Here is a 24,366-nt window from a genome sequence, read left to right on the forward strand (position 1 = left end):
GACATGCAAGAGAAAAAAAAAGTTTCCTCACAAATTCAGTGTAACATGGGGTGATATACAAATGCTCATTTGTGGGGTGAATTATTCCCTTAAGATTTAAATAAATGAATCACACTCACTGCAACTTAAATGAATTAAAGTGGGAAGAGCAAAAACAAAAAACCCTGGAACACAGATTTTTAAGGTTTGAGATTTGATTATCAGGGTTGCACCAAAATTTTAAAAAAGTGCAAACCTTTCAAATCAAAGAAAAGGCCAAGGCAACACTATTTCCCATCTTATTTTAAAATACCTGATAAACAGTTTGTGTGTCACTTTGCAGCCGGTTTTGTTGATAGATTTCCGTTATCCAGTCAGTGCTGCAACTTTAGGATTCCTATTTCAGAGCTATATGTCTTCTATTTACTCATATCAAACACACCTCATTCATGTTTGGCAACTGTAAACCCTCATCTTTTATTGCATGTTCTCATACAAATAGATGTCCCTTACAAAATAAAAATCACTCAGACATAAAATAAAACTGGACATACGAGGGCTTGCCTGTGAATATACAGTTCATAACAGTCTCTTGAAGCTGATCTCAGCATTTTCTAGCATCTGTCTTAGCTTTGTTGATGACTGAGTGCAGGTAAGAGTAGAAGAAGAGCAGGTTATCATATTCTCCGTTGTACTCCTGAGTGAGGCAGAGCTCATGGAAGTCCTTAAGGAAATAATAAATAGCCTCTATTGTAGAGAGGTAGGTGTCTGGTTTGCCCTTCTGACTGCGCCAGAAACACGTTTTCCTAGTCTTCAGCTCTACCCGGAGCAAATCTGCAGGAGAGCACATGTCAGTCAGAGAGCACGCGAGAACGCAGAGTGAGATCATGTTAAACAGCGTTGTGGGTGAAGTACTTTTGCCCTTAATAATCACCAGCAGTCAGAGCTGTTTGAAAAGCTGCACAAATGCAATCTTTCATGATTACCTTGCAGTCGCTCGTCTGTGCTGATCTTGTTGGTCTGGTTCCATGTGCTGTCAATGAAGACCACCCTCTGAAGGGGAAACACCCTTGACTCCGAGCCCTTTGCTTCGTCTGGGGTCCCTGACTCCGGGCTCTCTGCCATGTGTGTGGCGCCTTGATCTTCCTCACTTTTCAGCCTCTTTACGCAGGGTTCATCAGAGGAGTCATGTGACCCGCTGTCTGTCATGTCATGCAAGCATTGTATCATGTCATGAACTGAGACTGACCCTGGACCAGGAAACACCAACACCACCTGAAGACAGACACATCAAAGACTGATGGTAGAACATCATCATACAAACCAAGAGTGTGAAAAATAAGTGATACAAAGACGTGTTTTTTTTTTTTTTACAGCGTAGTGATTTATATATGTTTTCATTTAGGAAGCACTGAAAGAAAGAAATACAGTTTGATGGGAGCAAAATAAAGTTGAAAAATCAAAAATCAAAACATGAGATCATTCAGTTGGGTAAAACACAAAGCAAGAGGGGAAAAAAAATCAAAGAAAGAAACTGTCAAATCCAATAAACAGACAAGGCTTGTGCAATAAAGCCACTGTAATTCTGTAAGACAAGTCAAATTATCGTATCAGAATATGTTTCATGTAATTAGTACCATGAAATTTAAATTTCAAGGATGAAATGAAAATGCTGCAATTGATTTGATCCTCTGAACTATTAGATAAGATCTGTTATATAAGATTTTTTTTTTATTTCAGTCAGTAACACACAACATGGATCAAAACTTGTGCTTCTCTTTGTGTAATGTGATAGCAGTTGGAGGCGGCAAAAGCTCAGTCTGCGGGGACCTGGGTTGGGAACCGAAGGGTCGCCAGTCTAAGTCCCTATATGAACTGAACATGGAATTTGTACTGGTAGCTGGAGAGGTGCCAGTTCACGCTCCTGGGCACTGCCGAGGTGCCCCTGAGGGAGGCACAGGACCTCCAACTGCTAGGAGCGCCTGTCCATGGGCAGATCAACTGCTAAGAGGCGGCACTGTGGTCTCACATAAAGAGGGTAATGGGTTCATTGTTTGAGGTTTATCGTAGCCTCTAAATGCCAGTAGCGTTGTCAGCGTTAATGGTTGTCTTTCTCTCTGTGTCAGTCCTGTGATAGTCTAGCAACCTGTCCCGGGTGCACCCCACCTCTCACCCAACAACATCAACTCTAGCCCCCCCGTGACCCTGAAATGGGATAAGATATGCATGGATTAACTAATAATGAAAATAATCATTAGTTGCAGCCGTAGGTCACATCATCACAATGACACTCAAAGGTGTAAATTTAAGGAATGCTATTTGAATGTCAGATACCATTTGTAATCATGCTTACCACTGAAAGAAAAAGCAAAAGCCAATGGCACATTCACTCTTGTTTGCTGTTTTGTCAAACTAGAGCAGAGTTTTTTTTGGTGCTGTGTCTCTTGGATTTCTGCTGCTTTTGGTTTGGTACCTCATCCACTATGTTTTTTATAAAGACCCGACCTCACCTGAGCACTGTGGGGGTACACGCCCATAAATGTCCCAAACACAGAAAATAAGAAGAAAATACAGTATGAGTCTATATATTGTTTTTTTAGGGAAAGCCTTCCTAGAACATATATAAATAAACTCCATTCTTTAAAGATGGAAAACAACTAACCTTGTCCTTTTCATAGTCAGGTATGCAGGGGTAGGTGTATATCGTGACGTCGCTGGGTGCGAGGATCTTTGCATGGATTGCGGTGCTCTTGCCGTCTGTCTCTTTGGGATGCTTGATGATGTCTATCTTCACAGGGAGCTGAGGACAGCATATGATACGTAGAGTCAGATCCAGAAGTCAGAGGAAAAAAAACACATTTTATAGATCTCACATGAAAGACATGACTTAACATTTTCCACCACATTAGAATACTACTATTACAGCAACCCCATACTGTAGCTGAAGGCCTCTCTTAGAAGAACAATCAAGAGAGTCCTGACCTCTTACTGACCTTGATTAAAGGGATTTCTTGCTGGCTGACACCCAGTAATGAGCAGCATGTGTAGCAGAAGAACATCCTTGATCCTCCACATTTAGAGCATTTCAACCTGCCCCTCTCCTTTACCTTCTCCAGCACCGCATGTGATGCCAATTTTAGACCTTGGAAAGGCTGCTTGGCAAGCTCACAAGTGTCTGATGAATCACTGGAGACTGTTGTTTTGTCACGGCAACTAGGATGGAGACGCTGGTCTTGAGCCAGGCTGCTCATGCTTGCTCTTAAAAGGTTGATAGACCAGTGCTGAAGTATGCAAGCCCTACATTCAAAGCTGAACAAGAACGACAAAACAAATGATGCAAATATTGGCAGACAGAAATAATCCAGCATTTACATAACCACATAGCAAAGTGAGAGGTAATAAAATGTGGAAAAGTCATTAAACAAGGTAGTGTTTTTAAAAAGGCCTTTCAGGAGTCATTTTTCAGGCTAATATGTTTTATTGATTAAGGAGATATTGGCTATATTGATAGAACATTAATACTGTGATGAGAACTGATGATGTCTTTGGTTTTAATTATTGTTATAATATGACGTAGCTTGAATGCTGTGTTTTTAATTTCCACACAAAATCTAGTATCATATCAAGGGTTTCTGTTCAGATACCCAAACTCTGAAATGAGCTGATGAATAAACTCAGATATGTAAGTCAATATATTCTTTGAGTTTAAAAAGGGGGGGTTTCTTATAATTCCATTTTAAGTGGCCAATATGTGCGTGTGTAAATGTATGTGTATAATTATAATTATGTGCATGCTTTTAGGTACATACATTTAAGTACCATTGCTGTTTTGATGACTGCAGTAATATTAACTATTGGAATTTTATTTGTCCTTTTTCCGGATTTTATATTTGTTAGTTGAGCTACGTTTTCATAGTTTACTTAGTTTTTCTTTTTTTGTTTACTTTTTTATAAACATTATCATCATTAATGATGGTGATTCCTGATATTTATTGTATTTTCTGTATCTATTCTACTTTTGTATACAGTTGATTGTTTTTCATTAGTATATTATGGACCTCAATAAAGTCATTATCATTACATTGTTATTAAAAGTCACACAATTTTCTGATTTGACTGATAATCAGAGTGAAATGATCAACAATTCTCTTTCTGCTTGTATCCACAATGACAAAATAATTATCTATTCTGACATCACATTAAACCAGTCCTAGTTTAAACTTGAAAGCATCAACATTCACACTAAAATTACTGTCACAATATGAACAACATCTAGTTGATTTTGTCAGACAGCAGACTTGAGAAAACAGAAAACGTGCTGTATGCATCAGAGCATTAAACAAGATTCATTCAGAACTTAACATTTTGAAAACCAAGATGAGACCAAAAAAAGATGGCCCAAAAATTTGCAAGAAATTAGTAAAAAGTTACAAAAAAGATACATACATGTAGTTCTTTGAGTATTTTCCCCGTTTTGAAAAATGTCAAATAATCACCCCTATAGCTAAATTCCTGTTCATTTTTTGGGTCTCCTTTTAATAATTTCTTGCCGCACACTTCTTGTCAAGTTGTTCATTGTGTTTTTGTCCTATGATTTGAAAGAAATCCGATCAATGTCCTCAGGTTTCAGAGGGTTAAATGCTTGTGAAAGGCGTCTGAACGCAGGACAAACAAATATATCGATCCTGTGTTAAAGGGTTAAGCTATAAGACTTTGACACATGACAAAGTCAGTCAAAAAACTTTTGCAACATAAGAGGCATGTGGTGCAGGAGTTAAAAGCCTGGATGAGACAGCTAGCGAATGAATGCAAAGTGAGCACAAGTACCTACCGTACACAAACCAGCATTTGATGAACAGCAACCCGTGCAGTTACCATTGGATCCTTGGGGTTTCTTTCTCTTCTCTTTAGCTAAGAGAGATCTAACTCTGCACTTAATACTGCACGTCTGTCCCAGCGTACATACAGTAGATAAAGTACAGTGCACTACAGTCCCTGATTCAAGCTAGCTGCTGTTAGCTAGCTTCAGTTATTCTCAACATCTGGAGCATCGGCTACAGATCACGGTGGCTAGTTAGGTTAGCTAATACAAAAGCCTAAAAGAAAACATACGTTGGTATAGTTCCGCTAAAGCAATACGTTGCCCACTCAAATCAATCGCGACTGAAACGTGTCTACCGGTGTGTAGCATGGTGTGTAGCTACAGCTAATGTAGAACAGCGTGAGCGTCTTCTTCTACGCCGGAAACACTGTCCCGCGTGAAGGAAACGGCGGTGGATACCCGTTGCTAACAGGTTGCTAAGCACCCAATTCCGAACGTGAGCCGCTGCGGAGCGACGTTACCTGCCGGCGGTGGACAGTTAAGGCACTGCACTGAAGGTAATGTGTAAAGTTAGCTTGTCAAACAAGAAAAAACTCGTACACAGTTATTTATCAAGGTAACGTCAACGTCAATTCATAAAAAATGACAATAATTTAACTGTTAAGGTAAACGGAAGACTCGAGGTTAGCTAGGTAAATGAACCAAGACGTTTAAGTCGGTTTATTGTTATGTCGTGAAAGTTGAAATTAGCTTATCAGCCGTCAGGGAACTTTTTCCTCCGTCAGTGTTGTTTTCTAGCGTACACAGTAGGCTAAGTAGCTAGCTGTTAGTTAGGTTATTGTTGGGGTTTAAAAACAATGAAAGTGTTAGGGGGGTGTCTGTACTTATTTAAATAAGTAAACAGTGTAGTAAATTGTATTTTGTCAAGTTATATAACATTTTAATACATCGAAATGGGCATTATTTTCAAATAATTAGGAAAGAAATAATGTAAATTAACTCAGCTTGAAACATTTTCAGGGATTTCCTTTAAAAAAAAATTGTCAACAAAACTTTAAACTCTTGAACCGTCTTTTTTTCCTTTGGACTTTTCACTCTGAGCTTATACTCTGGACATTTTACATTTTTGCAGCGCTCCTAACTGATCTCAAAACCACCTCCCCTTCCACAGAAAATAACTGTCAGTGAACAATGAATGCTATAGATGTTGCTTGATGAAATTGAGCAGACAAAAGGTCATGAAAAGGTCATAAAACAGTCTCAAGTTACAAGATTTACTTGCGTTTAGAATAGAGGAAGTCTTAATTTGTTAAATTTTATGGTACTGGGCTTTCAAAGTTTAGCCTGAGAAAACAGATAGGATATTAAGATATTATTTACTGTCTAACAGAACTTACAAATATGCTTATGTGATGGCTTTTTAGTATGATGTACTTTTTGTAATTCAATTTACTGCCTTGTTGATATAATTTCTTAGTTGATGTTTCTTCATAGCCTGGATTTGACATTGAATAACCCTGCATGTCTCGCATTTTTCAGATATTAAAATAATGTGATTTATTAAAAATGAGTACTATATTCAAATAAAATGGCAATCCAGTCTAATTTTTATGATAGGTTTTGATTCTGCTGCAGTGGAAATTTCTTGGATGCCATGCAAGCAGTCATTCTTAAGAAGCTGGTGCAGTAGCAAAATTCAAGTTTCACAGATAATATTACCCCAGTGATCAAAACTTGAAAGGTCAGCTCAGGGAAAACAAACATGAAATGTCAATATGCATCTTTCTCATTCAAAGCCAGATGTGCTTGATGTGATGTAAAACAGATTGTTTTATGTCAGATTTCAGAGATACCTGAGCTGTTACACTTTTTTATGAAAAAGACAATCGCATGCGGACCTGCATGGCAAACAGATGTGTATCGAATGAGATCTTCCAGTGATATTAGATTCCAGGCAATCAGAAATCTGCAAAATGTGCACTGTGTGCCAGCTTGCTCAGAGAATCATTGCGGTGAAACATAGTTTTTAATATTCACATTATTCACACCGTGCTTACCTGTCATCCCTGCAGGCTGTGTTGTTCAAGGTCCAGGAGCCTTCCCTCTGCGTTATGGGGCCATGCTTAAAGACATCATCTGGTAGTTCTTCCTCCACAGGTTCAAGATGATTCAGCTCTTTTAAACTTCAGAGAATGTTTTAAATTTGCAGATTTAGATTGCGTAGACAGGATTTATGATTTTTCTGATTGTATCTTGAACTGTGCTTTGGTCTTAATACTCTGTATTGCCTTTGGCATTAAATTGTCACAAAGCTAGACACAACAATATCATGGTTTAGATCCATCTGCCTTTGTCAAATATGAATGGATTGACTGTTCCTGACATGTCTTATCATTAAAATTTATTTCTTTTCCTGTTTAGTCTAACACAGAGGAATGGAAAAACAAATTGTCTGACAGCTGGATTTTAGGAATGTTTGTTTTGCTGTTGACGGCAGTCCAGATACATTTTTAAGAAAACTTTTAGTGATGCATAATTTTTCTCTGTATTCTGTATTGTTGCCAGTTCTAAATACAGTCAGAAAAATGAAAATATTAAATCAGATATCTAATATGGTCTTTCAGGTGTATCCAGATCCAAGGCTTATTGGCTCAAGCAGTCAATGCAGCAGTTTATCAAGCGTTACCTAAATCAAAACAGTGACGAGATGACCGGACTGATGTTTTGGTTTTCTTACATTTCTCAGGTAACCACAAGCTGATCATATATTTTTGCAATGCCTTTCAGACTAACAGACTTTCCATTTTTAATAAAGTGTGAGTTTTTGAACAGTTGCAACATCTACTTTCAGTTGTGAAACCCAAACTCTTCTCATGGCAACACAAGAACTTAAGTTGGCTCGCTACAGCAGCTGGAGATGAATATAAAGAGAAGAACCCTGCTTATGGTAAGACTCAAAGTGTGTTTTTGCACTCTTGTGCATGTGTTAACGTGTTCCAGGATAACCTCCTGAAGCCCAGCGTGATTTTTGCTTGAAAGAAGAAGCCAAGTTCCAAACCTACTAAGCATCCATATTAGATTTATGAGAACAAACTGAAAATCCTTCATTCTTAAATCTAATTTTATTTTTTATTTAACTGGATATGTCTTAAAACTCTACAAAAGAGAATTTTAGACACTAAACACACTCAATAACAGCATGTCCTTCCAACAACAGTGTCCCTGTTTCTCTCGATAATCCACAGACCCTGCTGTCAATACACTTCATCAGCACTATTCATGCAGTGGGATCTAATTCCAATCCAGTAACCCTAAGGCAGCACTGGGGTTAAAAAAATGTGCTAACCAATGCCAACACTTCTCTTTTAATACAAAAGTTTCTGAGATTTTAAGTTTTCAAAACAAGCAGGGTATTTGCAAGGAATTACTCTCAAGCCCCTGAGATAACCACTGAACACTACTTGGTTTTGCTTTCTTAGTATCCGAAAGACAGAAGGAGCCTCAAACTCTGATAAAATTCAGCACTATTGTGGAGTTGGCAAAATATTTGTTGGACCGATAAGCAAACTAGGTAGCCATCATCATTCACACAAACCAATGGTGATGCAATGTACGAAATATTAGCATTTTAAAATCATCCAATGTTACCCTCATTTTGCAGCAAATTCTGAAAAAGTATTGTCTCTTTATCCTATGTATCTTTTTAGTGTGATGAACAATGTGTCAATGTGACATCTTCATCTCGTCTCAAATCATCATTACTGTAATGCATTTATGCTGATCTTAGAAATTAGGCTGTAGCAAATTTTGATCCAGGAGCTAGATGTCAGTCCAAGCTTCTCTTTGACTCGTCGCAATATTTATCCCAACAACTGGAACTCACAATTATTTACAGCGATAGACAGACTCATTACCTCTGATTAGTGATGTGGAAAGCAATGATTTCTGAAGCACTGACTCACTATGAGGCAGTTTTAGTGAAAATGGTTTACTGTTTCAAAGTATTTTGATGTGATCAAAATGGTAACATCTGCTGCCCAAATTCTTGATAATGCCTTTCAAGGACAGGAGAGGGCCGAGGTTGATAACAGAGTCAGTAGTCACGTTTGCCCATTTTCAATTTTAATTACCAAAGATGAATTGTAGTAGCTATCCTGATTGTCATTATATTATCTGTGGAAAAGAGTGGCCCATCTCCCACTTTTTATACCTCTGCAGCAACTGTTACTACCGTTGGAAGCATCAGTGAAATAAATATACAGTATGTTGGCATGGCTATTTACCAATGTAAACATAAAATGATGTTAGATTCAAGCCGATATGTTGGTCTCTAGTGATTGGTGAGGGAAAGTCGAATTCCCCTCCCCCACGGAAATTGGCTAGTGTGCGGACAATGTCAGACTGAAGATGGAAACGAAGTGTAAAAAGGTGACTATTCACTCTGATACTGGGCAACGTTCAGCTCCAAAGAGTTACTTTTTGCACACAAACGTGTAATGTTTAAATCCTGTATAAACATATTTTTCCAGTGAGATTTATGAAATTATGTGTATAGCATATTAACACACTAAAAACAGAACCGTGCTGACTTTGAGGAAGTTTTATAATTATAAAGTTATTAACAGAAGTCTATCCAGAATTTCTGGCTATCAGTGTGAATCTGTTGCTTTGTTAGACTTTTGTTTGTGTTGACAATAAACCAGTCATTCCACGTGACCTGCCACATGAGCAAACACTCTTTCGACTCCAAATATGGTCATACTTGCAGACTTATCTCTGATGTTCACAAATATGGTGTTGCTGAAAAACAAACTCTCATCTGTATGGGATAACACAGAAAAGTCTTTCATGCTGTATTTGAAAACTGGAATTGTATTGCTTAAACTTGGGTCCAACCTTTCAGGTATTAACTGTTGCAACCTGCAACAGGTAGTAAACTTGGACCTGTTAAGAACGGCAGATTTAAAATTGTGGTCTCTTACACTGGTCTACTGATGAGGTAAAATCTTGACCATAAAATAGCATTTTTTACTCCTGTAGTGTTGAAATTGAGGCATTTGTTTTATGTATTTTTGGCCAAAATTATTTCTCAGCGTAGTTTACCCAGCAGTACCAGTTGTTGTAGCAAACTTGAATAAGTTAGTAGTCTGTGAAGTCTCTAATGTTGTAGTATAAACATTTTATTATAATCATAATTTATTATGATTATGCATTTAATATACTGTCAGGTAAAGTGCAATATTGCGGCGAGTTGCTGGAGGTCCTGACCCTCTTTCACAATGATCTGTTGTTCTGGGGGGTTCCGTATGAAGGGCTGCAAACACAGAATTCCCCACATTGCATAACCGCAGATTTTCTCGGGGGAAATGAAGGTTTATGGCTCTGAAATGTATCAAGTTCAACTCACGTGTCCCCCCCCTACCCCCTGGCCTCCACTTTCTCCCGCTGCCCCAACACCACCTCTCCACATCGCACGAGACTCCCCAGCCGCTCTCCCTGTTTAGCTTCACTTGCCTTACTTTCTCATCCAACCCTCTCTCTGTTTGTCTCCATCTGTTCTTCCCTGCAGTGCTGTTCACAGCCAATGTGAGACCTGCTTCAAGCAGACGTTTATCTGCACATGCTGTCTGCATTATGGCACACATGTGGTCTTTTGTATACATGCTTCCACACAAATGCAACTATAACACTGCTATTTTTAAGCGTCGCAATAAATTGTAAAGCATTGTCATAAAGTCATTTCCAAACCAGGGAGGTCCATTAAACTGCACAGTAGCTTATAGCTATTTTTTTTTTCAAATCAAAGGAAATAAAGAAGTGACTTAAACAATAGTATTACTCTAAGCTAATTTAACTTATACAATTATGATTTTGCTGTGCTTTAAAACTACAGCACACTAATTAATGATGTTCTACTGGCTTGTTTTGATTATAACTAACTTATTGACCCTAATTTATGACTGCATTTGGTAAGCAATTACCAATATGTAATTATTAATATTACAAAATAAAAACTATTTAGACATGCTGTTAAACAATGTACTGGCATATATACAGTGATAACATTACAAGGCAATATTTCTGACTGTAAAGAAACTCTGTCTCGTAGCTGGAAACAGTACAGCCGCTTTCATAATTTTGCTATTTGATAACTCTAATGTGCAGCAGATGAAGAAAATTGCATGGGAATCCCACATTTTGTGGAGGAAAAAACATTTTTAAAAAAAGTATTAAAAGGATTTGTGATTTCAGGAGCAATTTATTAAACAAAATCTGTAGGTCTTGGAACACCTTGTAAATATAATTTATATGTCTGGCGTGCCTGTGTTATGTCTTTTTTTTTCCTTGGAAGTCCGTCGCTTCACGTCTATGACAGTTCTCTCTCATTCTCCTTGGCTTCAGCCTCTCCTCGTCCTGCTGGGAATACACAGCCTTGAGTCTGAAATGTGTTTACATTTTGAGCATGTTACAAATTATCTGCTAAGACTAACTTTGCGTGACTTGGCAGAAGCCTTCACCTTGCTCAGATGTTGTTTGGGTCAAACTTATTTCAGGGGTTTGCTCTCTCAATTTGACTGTCTATCTGACAGGGGTTCTCCAAGCCAGATGTGAACTCAGGCGAAAGGTAAATCTCATGCTGTGTCGGTGTGCGTGCGTGCCTGCACGCATGTGTTTATACGTGCGCATTTATGAGCGTATGGTGTGGGCAGCCTGCCAATATGTCTGCAATATTTTTCTGCACTGACAAGACTCCACTTGTACTCAATACAATATAAACTCAGAGGGAATTAACATTTGAACCATGTCAGTGTATTTTTATCTTCCATCATAAATGAATAGATTTATCCTCAAGATGTATTACCACATCTCAACCTCCCTTATCAGATTGAATGACTCTGCTCATGCATATCATGTGTGGACAATTTTCCAAGGACACTAAAGTTTTCCCAAACGTTTCTTTTCAATGTGTATTCAATCTTCATAAAGAGAACATCAACAGATTTGATTATCTTGTCATTAAACCAGCTTAGCCGTGAGACGGACGGCTTAATACCTCCAGAGGACTGTAGACATATCAGAGTTCAAAAGACTGTAGTCCCTTAATGTGTAATATGTTTCCTCTACAGGTTTTTCATATTATAGAGTTACAGGCTGAATAACCCCAATTTTATCAAATGATATTCAATGATAAGGTTAGGACTTATCCTCAAACAGACATTTTCTAATAAGATCAGAATCACAGTAATTGCCAGATCATGCGGTTTTTTTTTTTAATATTATAATACAGTTTCATAATGTACCAAAATTGAGGCCAGATCACTTGAGATTACAGATATTTAAAAAGCTAACCGAATAACAAGGTCCTCTTTCTTATTAATGGTCGGCATGCAAATAGTAACAAAATGTTTTCATGTTTTAAATCTGATTCATTGAGTTATTGAGAGTGTTGAACATGATCACAGTGTGTCAGCTGGATAAAATTCTCGTCATCTGACTCCAGAGTTTGCCGCTGCGCTCCATAGTTTCATACGTGGCAGAATAAAGGCATGGTTAATGTGAAGAATAATTTCCCAGGAGTGCATCAAGCAATATTTTATATATTAACATCAAATTTAGTGTATTTCTGTAGCATGAAATTGTTGCCAGTACTGCCAAATCATCTAAAATCAACACGACAGATGTTGGGTGTGAAATAACGGCTTACTGATTAAAGATAGAACATTAAGCAAGTCAGTGAGTGTTGGATTTTTTTTTTTTTTTTTCAAAAACTGACAGACCAAAGCAGGAAAAAGTGCTTGTGAATATTAGAATAAATCAAAACTTCATATAGGCTATTTCCTGTGAGCTTGTTTTGGAGTCCTTTATACCCCCTAGTGGTTAAAAAATTAATCACATTAGGTCCTCAGTAATATTAGACCTGTGCAAATAGGGCTAAATCTCACTTGTCATGCCTTGAAAAAAAAAAAAAATGTCCCTTATAAATAAATATGTGATCTTTTAATGTATGTAAATGTTAATTCTGATGGAAAGAGATTGCATAGCATACACGTTTATTATGTTGTTCATTTTGTATTTTAATCTGGATATCTTTTCAGCAGCAGCAGAATATTTTAGCATTTCAAAATCACACCTTGATAATGAAGAGGGAATCAGTGAGCAGCTACAATGCATTCGACCAGAGTCTGGTCTTCAATGCAGGAAGAACAGACAGATCAAAAACAGATCATCCACAAACAGATTGTCCTACACACACTTAATTTTACTGAACATGCCATTGTAGTTTATTGTGCCTCTGTTTTGTGTGCTCTGAGCACTTGTACCAGTAAAAAAAGACAAGTCCAGCTTGCTTCAGCACATCTTGGTCAAGCCAAATCTCCGTTCTGGACCTTTGTGTTGATCAAACAGGTCTCCTCATCTGGCTGGGTGTAGATCATCTTTGGAAAAGGATACAGTCCCGACTGTGCATAATACATTTTACTGTTTTATAAGAAAACACTTAACTGTTTTATAAGGAAATATAATATTTAACTCAAAATAACAATAACATTGAGTAGTGATTTTACAGTTTGTTTACCAGCTGAAGTTATGTCAAATATTTCCTTGTCTCAACATCTTGTTTGAGGATTTTTGGAATACTTCAATGTGCCCTTCTGATATCTGTTGCTTGTGTAAATTACAACATATTATGGAACCTTATATAACTAATCTACAACTGGAGGAGAGTGGAGCGTGATGTTGGTAATGAGTTTACATGTGTCTGTTAACATATATAATATTTGACGGAAATCATACACAAATAGTCCTTTTTAGCTTTTATGAGTCCACCCTCCTCTCCTCCTCCCTGCACTTTATAGGGATGAAGTGAGATGCTACATGCTCCCTTCTGGTCTTCTTCCCTCGCATTGGCCGTCCCTTCTGAGACAGAGCTATGAACATTTCTTTGCCATTTTTAGTCCACTTTACAGAGGAGTAAGCATTGAAATAGTTTTCTAGGAAAACCTCCTTGAAGTTGCAGTTTTCATTGTAGATCCTCTGTAAAGGATGAGACAAACAATACAATCAGCATTTGTCTTTACTGTCAATACTTGGTCTTGATTATTTCTAGGTGTGGGAATCACCAGAGGCCCCACAATACGATATTAACAATATAATATTATTGCAATTTTTTACTTTTTCGGTTGCCTGTTCTCACTCCCAACTCTTCAAATGTCAGTAGTGTTAGCGTCAGATGCCACCGCAAAGAGGCACACTTCACAGCGATATACCATAGACTGTATACAATAATGGACATAGTGACCATGATGTCACCCGTTGGTTTGCAGACCTCTGTTTTGAAGACTGAAGTTCAGCATTTTGATTGTCACCATCTTGTTTTTTTAGAGTCAGAAGTGACCATATTTGGACAAGAGTGTGGAGTTGTGGCTGAGCCAGAGGTGGATATGACTTACAGACCATGATGACGCCTTGCGCACAGCCTGTCACACAAGCAACTCCACCCCTAAATATACATAACTTTTGGCCTTAATAAAATGTAAATGGATTTAAAAAAATCACCTCTGCTACACTGTCATGGATCTTGAAATTAACCTCGAGGCCAAAGCTATCCCATATCCCCGTAGACTTCCATGTTAAAATGCCCAACTTTACAGCAGAAATAAATATGTTTACAGCCTCAAGCAAAAGCAGATTTTGGTCTCTATAGCTAATTTCAACATCCATGACAACTGTGCGGAGGGTGAATTTTTTATAACTCACTTGTTTACATTTTCTTAATGCCCGAAGTTACGTATATTTAAGGGTGGGGCTGCTTTAGTGACAAGCTGTCTGTGAGTCATCCCCACCAGTCTTTGCTGTTCCAACAAACAGTTTTCAAAAAAACCCGGACTTTCACCTGAGCCCATTGATCACTTCCTGTATGAATGTTAAGCCAAACCATGATGTGTTCATTCTAAACCTAACCATGTACTTTTAGCGCACAGGAAAATGTATGAAAAAAGGAAGACGTTTGCCTATGCTATAAGTGTATTGTTCATTTCCTGTGAAAACAAAAGTGTATTTTAAAAAGACACGATTCATATAACAATCGTAAATTGACATGCCATGCCTGTACATCAACAACAGTTACAGGAGGGTACCTAGCGCGTCATATTTAGATGTAAAGGTCCACTGACATGGCGGAAGTATCTGATGAGTTTGGATGAAAACATGTTGTTTTGAGATATGCTGAGTATTGCAATAACATATATAGCGATATATTGCAATGTATTACCTATTTTCAACTGAAAATTATGTCCCTAAAGGAAAAATTTGTCAGTATCTGTTTTATCCAATAATTTATTGCCGAAAAATGCATTCAATGGACTGACAAAGAAATTGATTTTATTTTTTTTTGGTAGGTTACCAAAAGTTTGATTTGTATGTGCAATACTAATAATTTATATAATTAAAAAAATGGTACTTGGCTTTCTTGGATTGGTACAATACTGCCACACAAATTATCGCAACAGTATGCTGTATTGATTTTTTCTCCCACCCTTAGTTATTTCAAAGAAATGCTTTGCAAAAACTGTTTTATTTCTGCTTGGCAATGAATCATCTGAAAGAAGTGTATGACTTTTCTCACTAAGGAAAAGTATTACCTTGCCTTGCAGCTGTCCAGCCTTGTTCATAGAGATATAATACTGACTCTTCACTCCTTTGATAGCCAGTATGCCTCCCTCAGACACTGTCCTGATCTCCAGGATACCTGCCAGACATCCACACAGTTAGTCAAAATGAGACATATCACAGCAAAGATAAGACACTGTCAGCACCCAGCCTTCACTCCAGCTCCGCGCTTCTGCCCTCGACATTCATCTTCATTAAGAAACAGGATGAAGGTTCCTGTGGTTAATCAGTCTGTGGTCTCTCTGGCTTTATTCAAGCCTTGTTAACTGGCCTGGGTGGCCATTACACAAGCCACAACCTATGCCATAGCACATATGGGAGACAGATTAGGCCTCTCTCTCCTGGGATTGAGGAAACTACCTCCTTGCATGAGCTTTGCACGCTATGTTTTAGGCCTGCTCTTCAAATCTGTGGGAGAGTAAAAACACTTGTGCTTAACTATTTTGGTTTAGGAACAAATGAGAGTTATGGTGTTTCACCTCCCATGAAACTGACGGCGTCAAATTATCTTGCAGGACCTATAAAAAGGAAGAATGCTTTTTAATTTATCATATAATCCAACACACTGCTGATCATTAGTCTAGTTTGATTAGTTCTTGTAATTGAAGGTAATGTTGCTGTTATCCATAGAATGAGAGGGTTGCACTCAGAAATGCATCATTGAGTGAGTTTACTTAACCAGTTGTCAGGCAATGCACAAAATGTTTTCAGCCTTCATAGGTGTGTGATGATGCTGCAATTACTAATATGATAACTTGAATCAGTAATATTTATAAGAACATGCATTTTGAGGACACCAACAAGAACCAGATAATTGGTTTTTGGTAATAAAAAAATCTTTGTTGTTTTTGCAGAAATTCTTCATTTGACAGACAGAGAGAGAGAAAAAAGGGAAGAGCTCTATTAAAGGTCTTTAAACTGACATTGAGCATGCTGCGTTTTAGTGTTTGCGTGATCACAAACAGATGGCAGCGTCCCAATCTTGGAATGTTGTTTGTGCTCTGCACGCACTTGATATTTGGCTTAATAGGAGTGCCCTTTGACTGTCAAATCATATCTGTTTAACCATATTTTTCTGTTCCACTGTTGAATTAAGTTATCATGGCTTATGGTGCTGTTTAGATCAATATTGTCAGAACTTCATCTTAATTTTTAAACCTCTCACTGTGCATTTTAAGACCATTGATCGTTCGTTTCCTAAAAAAGTGTAGATGAAACTGTTTGTTTCTCAGGTAGGGATTTAATTTCAATAATCAGTGTGCTTCAATTAGTGTGTTTTTATGGTTGTTAAGAAGCATGGAAGTGCTATTCTCATAATATTACATGTAACAGCTACAGTTGTTTGGTCTACTAAAGATGGAACACATTTCCACACACATGCACACACACATATTGTTAACATTTTGGCTCTGACGCAGACAGCCTATCCTCAGCTTGAACAGATTTGTCATCACTGGCTTGTCCAGCCTCTGGCGAAGTAAACTAACTTGTGGGCAATCCCTGATACTACTTTCTCTGAACAAAGTTTGAATCAATTGTTTACAGCCACCGGTAAGATGTTGCAATATTGAGATTAATATTGACTGCTTCAGAACTAAAAGCCTTGACAACTCCAGATATCTAGCAAAATTTTAGTGACTTTTATTGACGTTGTCTTTGGCTGCAAATCTTTATTGGCCCTGAATCTAAAAAAAAATGCTCCATATCTTCATTACATTATCTAAACGTCTGTTTGGTATTTCCCAAATTACACTGAATTTAATGGCAGGTTTAGGATACAATCAGTCTGTGGTTTTGCCATTTAGCTGCACCTGAAACCAGGTCTACTATGTCACAATCTGGGTGATTTACAATTTCAGTGCCTTTATTGTCATAGCACAGCTGTACAACAAAATTGAGTAGGAACTTAATAGAGAACGCGACTAAAACAAACTTCTACCCACCAATAAAGTCTCCTAACTTTTGAATTACTTGCTTTCCAGTTGTCATGCTGTGGTTTGGAATTTGTTGATTACCGACTTTGAAGTCATTTATCTGTTCTTTGCTGTGGCTTAACACAACTTTTTTTTATTGATATTATTAACACATTTTGTTACTCAGCTTAAGCCATGCCATAGTCTTTCCGTTTGACACAAACTTACATGTGTTAGTGATTACCATTTCCTTTTTTCTTAGAAGTGAGTCTTTTAACTTATACTTAACATGTGTTTGTTTGCTTTTGAGGATTTGTTTACACATTCGGAACAAAATTGTGCTAGAGATTGTTGCCATACCACTTTCATTAGTGAAACAGCAACTGTTTATTTTTTATGATGCTCAATATCAGACATTTTATTTCTCTACACATACAAAAGCTTTAAAAAAGATTTAGTTTTTAGATCTAAACAAACCTTGAAATACAGTAAAGTTGTAAAAAAAAGTTTTTGTGTGGTGCAAGAGATGAGTTCTCTGGAAGTAAGTCTATATTTGTGTTGCAGAGGCACAAGGAATGTGGAGGCCAAAAATAATGGAGCTCCAAGTTTCTCATTTTGGCTTTGTCTTTTTCTGTTTTCTTGTTTTTTGTTGTTTTTTTTTTTTTTTTTAAACAAAGCTTTTATGCAAGCAGCTTCTCAGGAACTCTTCTTCACTGTAGCCAGAGACATGACTCACTGATTTATTACACATATATCTGCACCACGCTCGTCTCTTCAAAGGCTTATTGGTCAAATTTGCTGTCTGCTTTTAGCGTGCGATTATCAGCCACATATGGGTGTATCAATTTTTCTGTCTTTCGTTGCCAATTGTTGCACAAGCATCTTTTCCATCCTCTATGAGGCATATCCCTGTCAAGCCAACATTCCAGCTGCAACCACACTGTCAGATAGGAGGAAATGATATCTGCTTAAAACATCCTCACCGTGACAGAGATTTCCAATGATACACAAGAAGCAGTTTTAACAAAGTACCATGTGAAATCACAATTACCATGGCCATTACATAAAATTAGTCAGTCAGTAGTGAATTGGCATGCTTTATGGCACATTTTGCCACAGTAATTTTGGATCAGGGTCATTTTGGTGGCTCTCTTTGTGTGAGCTGTCAGTTACTAATCTAATATTAATGCCAGTTCTTTGTCCCAAGATCTCATTCTGACATGTCTAGGTGTGTAAAACATGCGTGAGTACGAGATCTCAGGGACCTTGCAGCCGTCACACTCCAAGACCCTTCAGTTTACTTCATTACAGCTTTTGTTTACATGGTGTTATGGTTTAAAAAGCCAAAGCTCCCACCTGCTTCATTTTACTTCTGTCACTTTGGCTGCTCTAACAGAGAAGCATGACCCATTAACACTGTGATTACACTGCAGAGAGATCTGCACAATAACACCTCCCACGTGCTTCTGTCACCTTGACATGCCAAAGGTTCTTTACTGACTCAGTGGAAAGATCTCACAACTCTGCATGGCTGAATTATAACAAATTCTAGGACTAGGTTCACACCAAAACTCAAGTTAATTCACATTTGGAAGATATTTTTGGGCATTTTTTATCACTAGTAAATGCAGAACAACTTGACAAAACATGATATGATACTTAAACAAAAGAGTCATCCTTACTGTAACAGTTGGTGACATCTTGAGTCCCGTTGATATTGCCAAAGTCATCAATTGTCAGGAACCACTGCGTGCGGCTGTACAGTTGTCGGATGCGCACGTCCCCTCCCTCCATGTAGTCGTAGTTCCTAGTGTGGCGCTCGTGTTTGGAGCAGTTCATGATGGCGGCAAGTTGCTCTGGAGTGCAGTCACTGTAGACCACACACACGCTGCCGAACAGGAAAATTGCGTGCAGGTAGAGTCCGGAGAACAGATTTTGAAGGTTCCATGTCAGCATCCATTTGCGCATTATAATACAATGCAGTGGGGATCAATGAACAACATACTTAAATGTGAGACAGAGATTGCGCGCTATCCCTCAGCCCGGCGACCCCCTGCTCCCTCACTTGTGACCCTTGTGTTGGTCCCTGTTCTTGCAGCAGGGGCTTCTAGTGGGACCTTGAGACAGGTTGTGGAGGAGACTTTGCGGAGCTTGTTGGGGTTGGCTTAAGCTGGAGTGGGGTCTGAAGACAGGTGACGGTATTATGAGACGTCTCTTTAGTCCTCAGTGACGGTCTGCGGTGACTGCTCCATCCTCTTGGGCCATAGTCCGAAAAGGGACGTCATAATCCAGTTCAGGAAACGTTATACAGGATATCACTATAAAAAAAGGTAGACCCATATGATTTTAGATTACAGTTGAAAAAATAAACTTAAAAGAACACTTGCACGATGAAATATTTTTGTCAAAGCTGTCTCAAAAAAACAAATTCACCATTAGCTCACATAAACAAACACCTTTCAAATACCCTCTGGTTTTCATACAAATATGAACTGTACATTTACTAAGAATAAATTAAATTTTCTGTGGTGCACTTTGACAGGCAGATGTCTCCCTATCATGGACCCAGAACAGTAAAATATTGCGTCACTGTTGTTGGATTCCTTCACAAGTCTATGCTCTGTAATCTCCTCTGCATCAGCACACATACAGTATGTACTATCAAACAAACTATTCCTCTTTACTTTAAAAAAACAAAAAAACAAACAAAATAGTTGAATGACTTACATGTGCTCAGAGGGATGACAGGAGTTGTCAAAGGTGTGTTCCCTTTCAGAGAGAGGTTTAATTTGAAGACTCTGTAATTCTAAAGCTGTAGTCTCAGTTGTAAACCAAGCCCAGTAGTGCAGTAAAGCTAAGCAAGAGCTTGGAGATTCTGTCAATTCCCATGGATGTCTCCCTGATTCTGGCAGGCTGACTCTGTGCATCTTCCACTGTTGCTGTGCACTCTGCTTAGATAAATGCCTCCTGCTGACCTCACTTGAGAGCAATTAGATCCCAACCAGTCAGCTGTCCCTGGCTGAGATGCAATGGAGAAACACCCTCTGCCTGCCTCTCGCTGTCACTCACCCACCGGACATGAGAGGGAGCTATAAACTCTCAGGAATAGCAGGCTTTCCTTGGTATGCACTCCTAAATACTTTAATAACATTTGCATGCACACTCACCCTTGCAGAACTTACTACAACCTCTCTGCCTTTTCCAAGAAACATCTTGCACTTGAATAGGTTTGCGCTAAACTTTTTAAGCATCTCATAATGACTCACATTAAGCTTGTGATATTTGCTCTGATGACAAAGCTTTAAAGAATTTTTTCCCTATCATTTCAAATGTCACAATTAATTAGTGGTTTTACTTAGCTGTACTGAATCATTGGTAAGGATTTATTGGCTCAAGTAAAAAGAACTTCAAAGAAGCTCTTTAGTTTTTGCTCTTATTGAGTGTAATAGTGGGAAGCAATATGTTACGGCTGGCAGGTATCTATCCAAGGGGAGAAAAACAGAAGACATAACTGCTCACAAGTAGTCATCTCTGTGTCAGGGGTCGTGCACTCTTTCACTTTTCGTGTTTGTATTTAAAGTCAAATTTATTGCCTTTACATACCTGGCCTTTCCTTGGACTCACCACTTCAAAAGTTTATATGGGCCCTAATGACGTGCTCCCCTGTGGAGGTCAGGACTGCAGGCCTGAGAGGGAAGGACTTCTGGCTGCAGCAGGTCGCCTTCTCATCTCTAAACTGGGGGTCGTAAAGACCTGATCTATTAGGTGTCACTCAGGCCTGTTCATCTGTCCCTTCTATCACCTCAGAGGCAGTTAACACACAGTTTTTCTGGACGCATAGACTATGGAAACAATAAATTACTTCAGGCAGCCACTATATTACAAATACCTGACAGCTAGACATTAAAATGAATGCAAAATCATGGATTTTCAATATCAATTGACATACAAGTCCATGCACATGTACTTTACAGGCAATAATTTGTTTGAATCCTTTTTATTTTAACCGAATAGTTGGGGGTTCAGTGCCTTGCTTAAGGGCATCTTGACAATGCCCAGGAAGCAAACTGTCACTTGTCCAGCTAGTCCACACACCATACTTGATCTGGACGGCGACTTGAACCGGCGGCCCCCACTTCCTAAGCCAAGTCCCTATGGGCTGAGCTCCCGCTGCCTTGAATAGGAAATATTTTTCAAGACTGCAGTTTGTGAAAATTTTACAGAACCACTCTCTTTAAATTGCCACCTCCTCATGCTGGAGCGGTTTGTGTGACCCTTGGAGCTGTGTTGTCAGGGGCAGGTAGCACCTGGTAGGGCCCCCTGAGGCACATTTCTGCCAGGAGAGAGGCCAGACAACACGATTCCAGGACCCTTAAATTGACCCCAACAGAAATGAATGACCTTGCCTTGAATCGGGAAACTGGGCCCCCTCCTGTAGACAGGGCTGTTACGGGAGATTGCAGGCGAGACCTTAGTGGTTGGGCCTGGTCATGCTCAAAACAATGCAGGGTCTCCATGTAGGCCCACTTCCTGTAAGGATCTGTTTTTGATTATAGTGCCATGTCAGTTGGGCAACAGGTGGCCCCTTTGAGGACTGACCTTTGACTGCAGACTGACACTTCTTTGGTGGGAAATAAGGTGGAGCCAGCAGAGTAGTTGGCCTCACCTCAACTTACTATGCTATGCGCCAAACAGCAGCTCGGAGTATTCAGTCTTCTTTGAATTTCTGGATAATGTCCTTGAGATGTCTATTTTTTTTTTCCACTTAAGTGAAACCATGGCCACTTTTACTTGATGAAAGTGAGCTGACACTTAGGCAGGGTTGGACATTAATATTCTAGTCCACCTGCCACCGTGTCTGAATTCCAAAATCTACCAGTCACTCAACAGATTACCATTGTTTTTTGGCTTGGTGAAGAAAATTTAGCAGCCACTTGCATATTTTATCAGCACTTGGTTGGTGGCTGGTACTAATTTCCAACCCTGCACTTAGGCCTTAGGCAGCTAAGTCACTTAGTAGCCTAATTTCCGCTTTTTAATGCAATGAGAATGCATACGATTGGCATTCACACCCTAGTCAAATGACTCTGCAGTAGTAGTAGGCCTTATTCACCTCCGATCGGCACTGATGGGAACACAACATCCAGGTGAACGCCCTGTTTTCAGCTTTTTAACTGTTGAGATGCAACGATGCTCCATCACTAACTGCAGTCCATGTCCTCCTAAGCAGCACTAAAACACAGATCCAAATACATCTGCACCAAGTTTGAAAGATAGACTGAATAAGTAAGACATATATAAGGAGAAGAAACCACTGAAAAGTTTTCAAAGACCTCTGTTCCTGCTGTTGTCTACTGTTTACCTGTTCTCCTGCGTGTCCATGACATAGAACAAACACATCAACAAAACAACCCACCCACACACACACACACACACACACACACACACAAGCTGACAGCTGACACACTCGTGTGATGCGGTGTGCTCACTGCAAGTGTGTTCCCTGCAAGTGAACACACTTCATCACACGAGTCATCACACGGTGTACAGGCATATGAATGTATAGCTTGTACACCGTCTTTAAAATATGTTTCAGCATTTTGTCAACAAAAATATGTGTCATATGTCTACGGTCAGACAACTTTTCTCTATATTTTGTCAAATTTCAATAACAATGGCTTGTTTTGAGTCTCCCTAGCTTGACAAACATGGCTTCCAAATCCAAAAAAAAAGTTTCAGTGGAAAATAGATAATTTGATAGTGCATGGACAGATTTGTTTGCTTCACTACCAACGCTGCAAAGTTAAAGTACCAAATAATCATAAAAAGCCAACAGCAGTGTTGCCACCTTGTGGTAAAACATATCAACGAATGCTCATGTAGACCTACCTATTAGCAATGTTGATCGGCTAATTTCAACTAAATGGCTGTTATCTTCATTATGAGGCTCAAATATGTTTTGTGGCAGCACACAGATTTTTTTTTTCATTTGGGCCAAAAATGTTTCTTTCAATAGTAAAGGTATCCGGTCCCTGCTCTGGGGGAAAGGTCACTTTCATTACTGTCAGTCATCAACATGATAACCTTTCATGACATTTGGTATGGGTTTGGGAGCCTGTAAGAATATACTTAGGTATATGTGTATCACTACATGAGTAACTGTTCAGTCAGTGACCCTTGTCCTCATTTGTGATGGATCAGCAGGAACAAGGAAATGGTGTCTAATGAGGCTTCTTGGAGATGTCTGACATTTTTTCTGCCCTAATTGAAAAAACCAAGTCATGTGAAAATGTAGAAGTATAAATTTAAGTAGCTGAAAGCTGAAAACAGCATGCAGCTGGAGCCCCTCTTGGGATAGTTGATTGCAGCAGTTAAATGTACCTCTTCGTACAAGCTTTACAGCAGCCCCAAGTTCACAGGTTAAGGGCAGCACCATTGCCCTCAAATGATGAGGAAAGAGGAGACGAGGAAGTTGTAAACTCTTCAGACTTCAGATTCTTTTTAACATATTAGGTTTTTGTACGCTCACTTTGTTCTTTAAAAAGATGTTTGTGCTTACCCGTGTGACCTTTGCTTTGAGTCACAGCATATCAGATCGGTTTTTATCCTCTGAACGAATCAATTATCTTTGTAACAGGAACTGGCATTCATTGCTAAAGTAGTCCCCTGTTTTGATTGTCAAATTTATTGTGCTGTTGTATTCTGTCCAACCCATTTGTGATTTTGCCATCAGAGCTGAGACTGTAAAATAATCTGCCTGAAGACCAACTCACTTACTCTCATCTATATTGAATTTTAAAGCACTCTTCAAAACAAATCGGGACACACTGTTCTTTCAGCTGTCTTTTGTTTCTTATACTTTTTCTTCCTTCTTTCCTTCATTATATTAGATATTACTTTTAGAGGTTGTAGTTGTATAAGCTTTACTTAAAGGTTCAGTGTGTAGGATTTAGAGTGATAGATTGGCAGAAATGGAATATAATT

General features: G+C 38.7%; 2 protein-coding genes and 1 long non-coding RNA gene across 4 annotated transcripts; 1 reads left to right on the forward strand and 2 right to left on the reverse strand.

The window, feature by feature from the left end:
* Positions 1-425: 425 nt before the first annotated feature.
* On the reverse strand, positions 426-5,215 carry dtwd1 (DTW domain containing 1). 2 transcript variants are annotated; one of them, XM_042486471.1, is made up of 5 exons: positions 4,811-5,215; positions 2,973-3,288; positions 2,642-2,779; positions 966-1,254; positions 426-813 (listed from the first exon to the last, which is right to left on the reverse strand). In XM_042486471.1, the coding sequence occupies exons 1-5, from the start codon at positions 4,855-4,857 to the stop codon at positions 584-586; spliced, it is 1,020 nt and encodes a 339-aa protein (XP_042342405.1). In that variant the 5' UTR covers positions 4,858-5,215; the 3' UTR covers positions 426-583. The 2 variants fall into 2 exon arrangements, with proteins under 2 accessions (XP_042342405.1, XP_042342395.1); XM_042486461.1 differs by lacking the exon at positions 4,811-5,215 and having other exon boundaries at positions 2,973-3,904.
* A 1,676-nt stretch (positions 5,216-6,891) lies between these two features.
* Positions 6,892-11,111, forward strand: LOC121941545. The gene is made up of 4 exons (XR_006105761.1): positions 6,892-6,958; positions 7,426-7,547; positions 7,653-7,748; positions 10,371-11,111. It is a non-coding gene; the product is annotated as an uncharacterized LOC121941545 (long non-coding RNA).
* A 1,757-nt stretch (positions 11,112-12,868) lies between these two features.
* fgf7 (fibroblast growth factor 7) lies at positions 12,869-20,304 on the reverse strand. The gene is made up of 4 exons (XM_042489048.1): positions 20,110-20,304; positions 19,065-19,700; positions 15,442-15,548; positions 12,869-13,834 (listed from the first exon to the last, which is right to left on the reverse strand). Exons 2-4 carry the CDS (start codon positions 19,348-19,350, stop codon positions 13,616-13,618), a joined length of 612 nt encoding a protein of 203 aa, XP_042344982.1. The 5' UTR covers positions 19,351-19,700; positions 20,110-20,304; the 3' UTR covers positions 12,869-13,615.
* Positions 20,305-24,366: the final 4,062 nt, after the last annotated feature.

This window comes from Plectropomus leopardus, chromosome 1, assembly GCF_008729295.1.
Source record: "Plectropomus leopardus isolate mb chromosome 1, YSFRI_Pleo_2.0, whole genome shotgun sequence".
NCBI classification, from domain to species: Eukaryota; Metazoa; Chordata; class Actinopteri; order Perciformes; family Serranidae; genus Plectropomus; species Plectropomus leopardus.

What these genes read in the sequence shown, in the direction of transcription:
- fgf7 (XM_042489048.1), bottom strand. Translation starts at nt 19,350, where the DNA reads ATGCGCAAATGGATGCTGACATGGAACCTTCAAAATCTGTTCTCCGGA. An exon ending in AGATGTCACCAACTGTTACA is followed by an intron (nt 15,549 to 19,064) that starts GTAAGGATGACT and finishes GATGTCTGGCAG; the next exon opens with GTATCCTGGAGATCAGGACA. An exon ending in CTGGACAGCTGCAAGGCAAG is followed by an intron (nt 13,835 to 15,441) that starts GTAATACTTTTC and finishes CATCCTTTACAG; the next exon opens with AGGATCTACAATGAAAACTG.
- dtwd1 (XM_042486461.1), bottom strand. Translation starts at nt 3,347, where the DNA reads ATGCTGGATTATTTCTGTCTGCCAATATTTGCATCATTTGTTTTGTCG. An exon ending in CTGACTATGAAAAGGACAAG is followed by an intron (nt 1,255 to 2,641) that starts GTTAGTTGTTTT and finishes GTCTGTCTTCAG; the next exon opens with GTGGTGTTGGTGTTTCCTGG. An exon ending in CACAGACGAGCGACTGCAAG is followed by an intron (nt 814 to 965) that starts GTAATCATGAAA and finishes GCTCTCCTGCAG; the next exon opens with ATTTGCTCCGGGTAGAGCTG.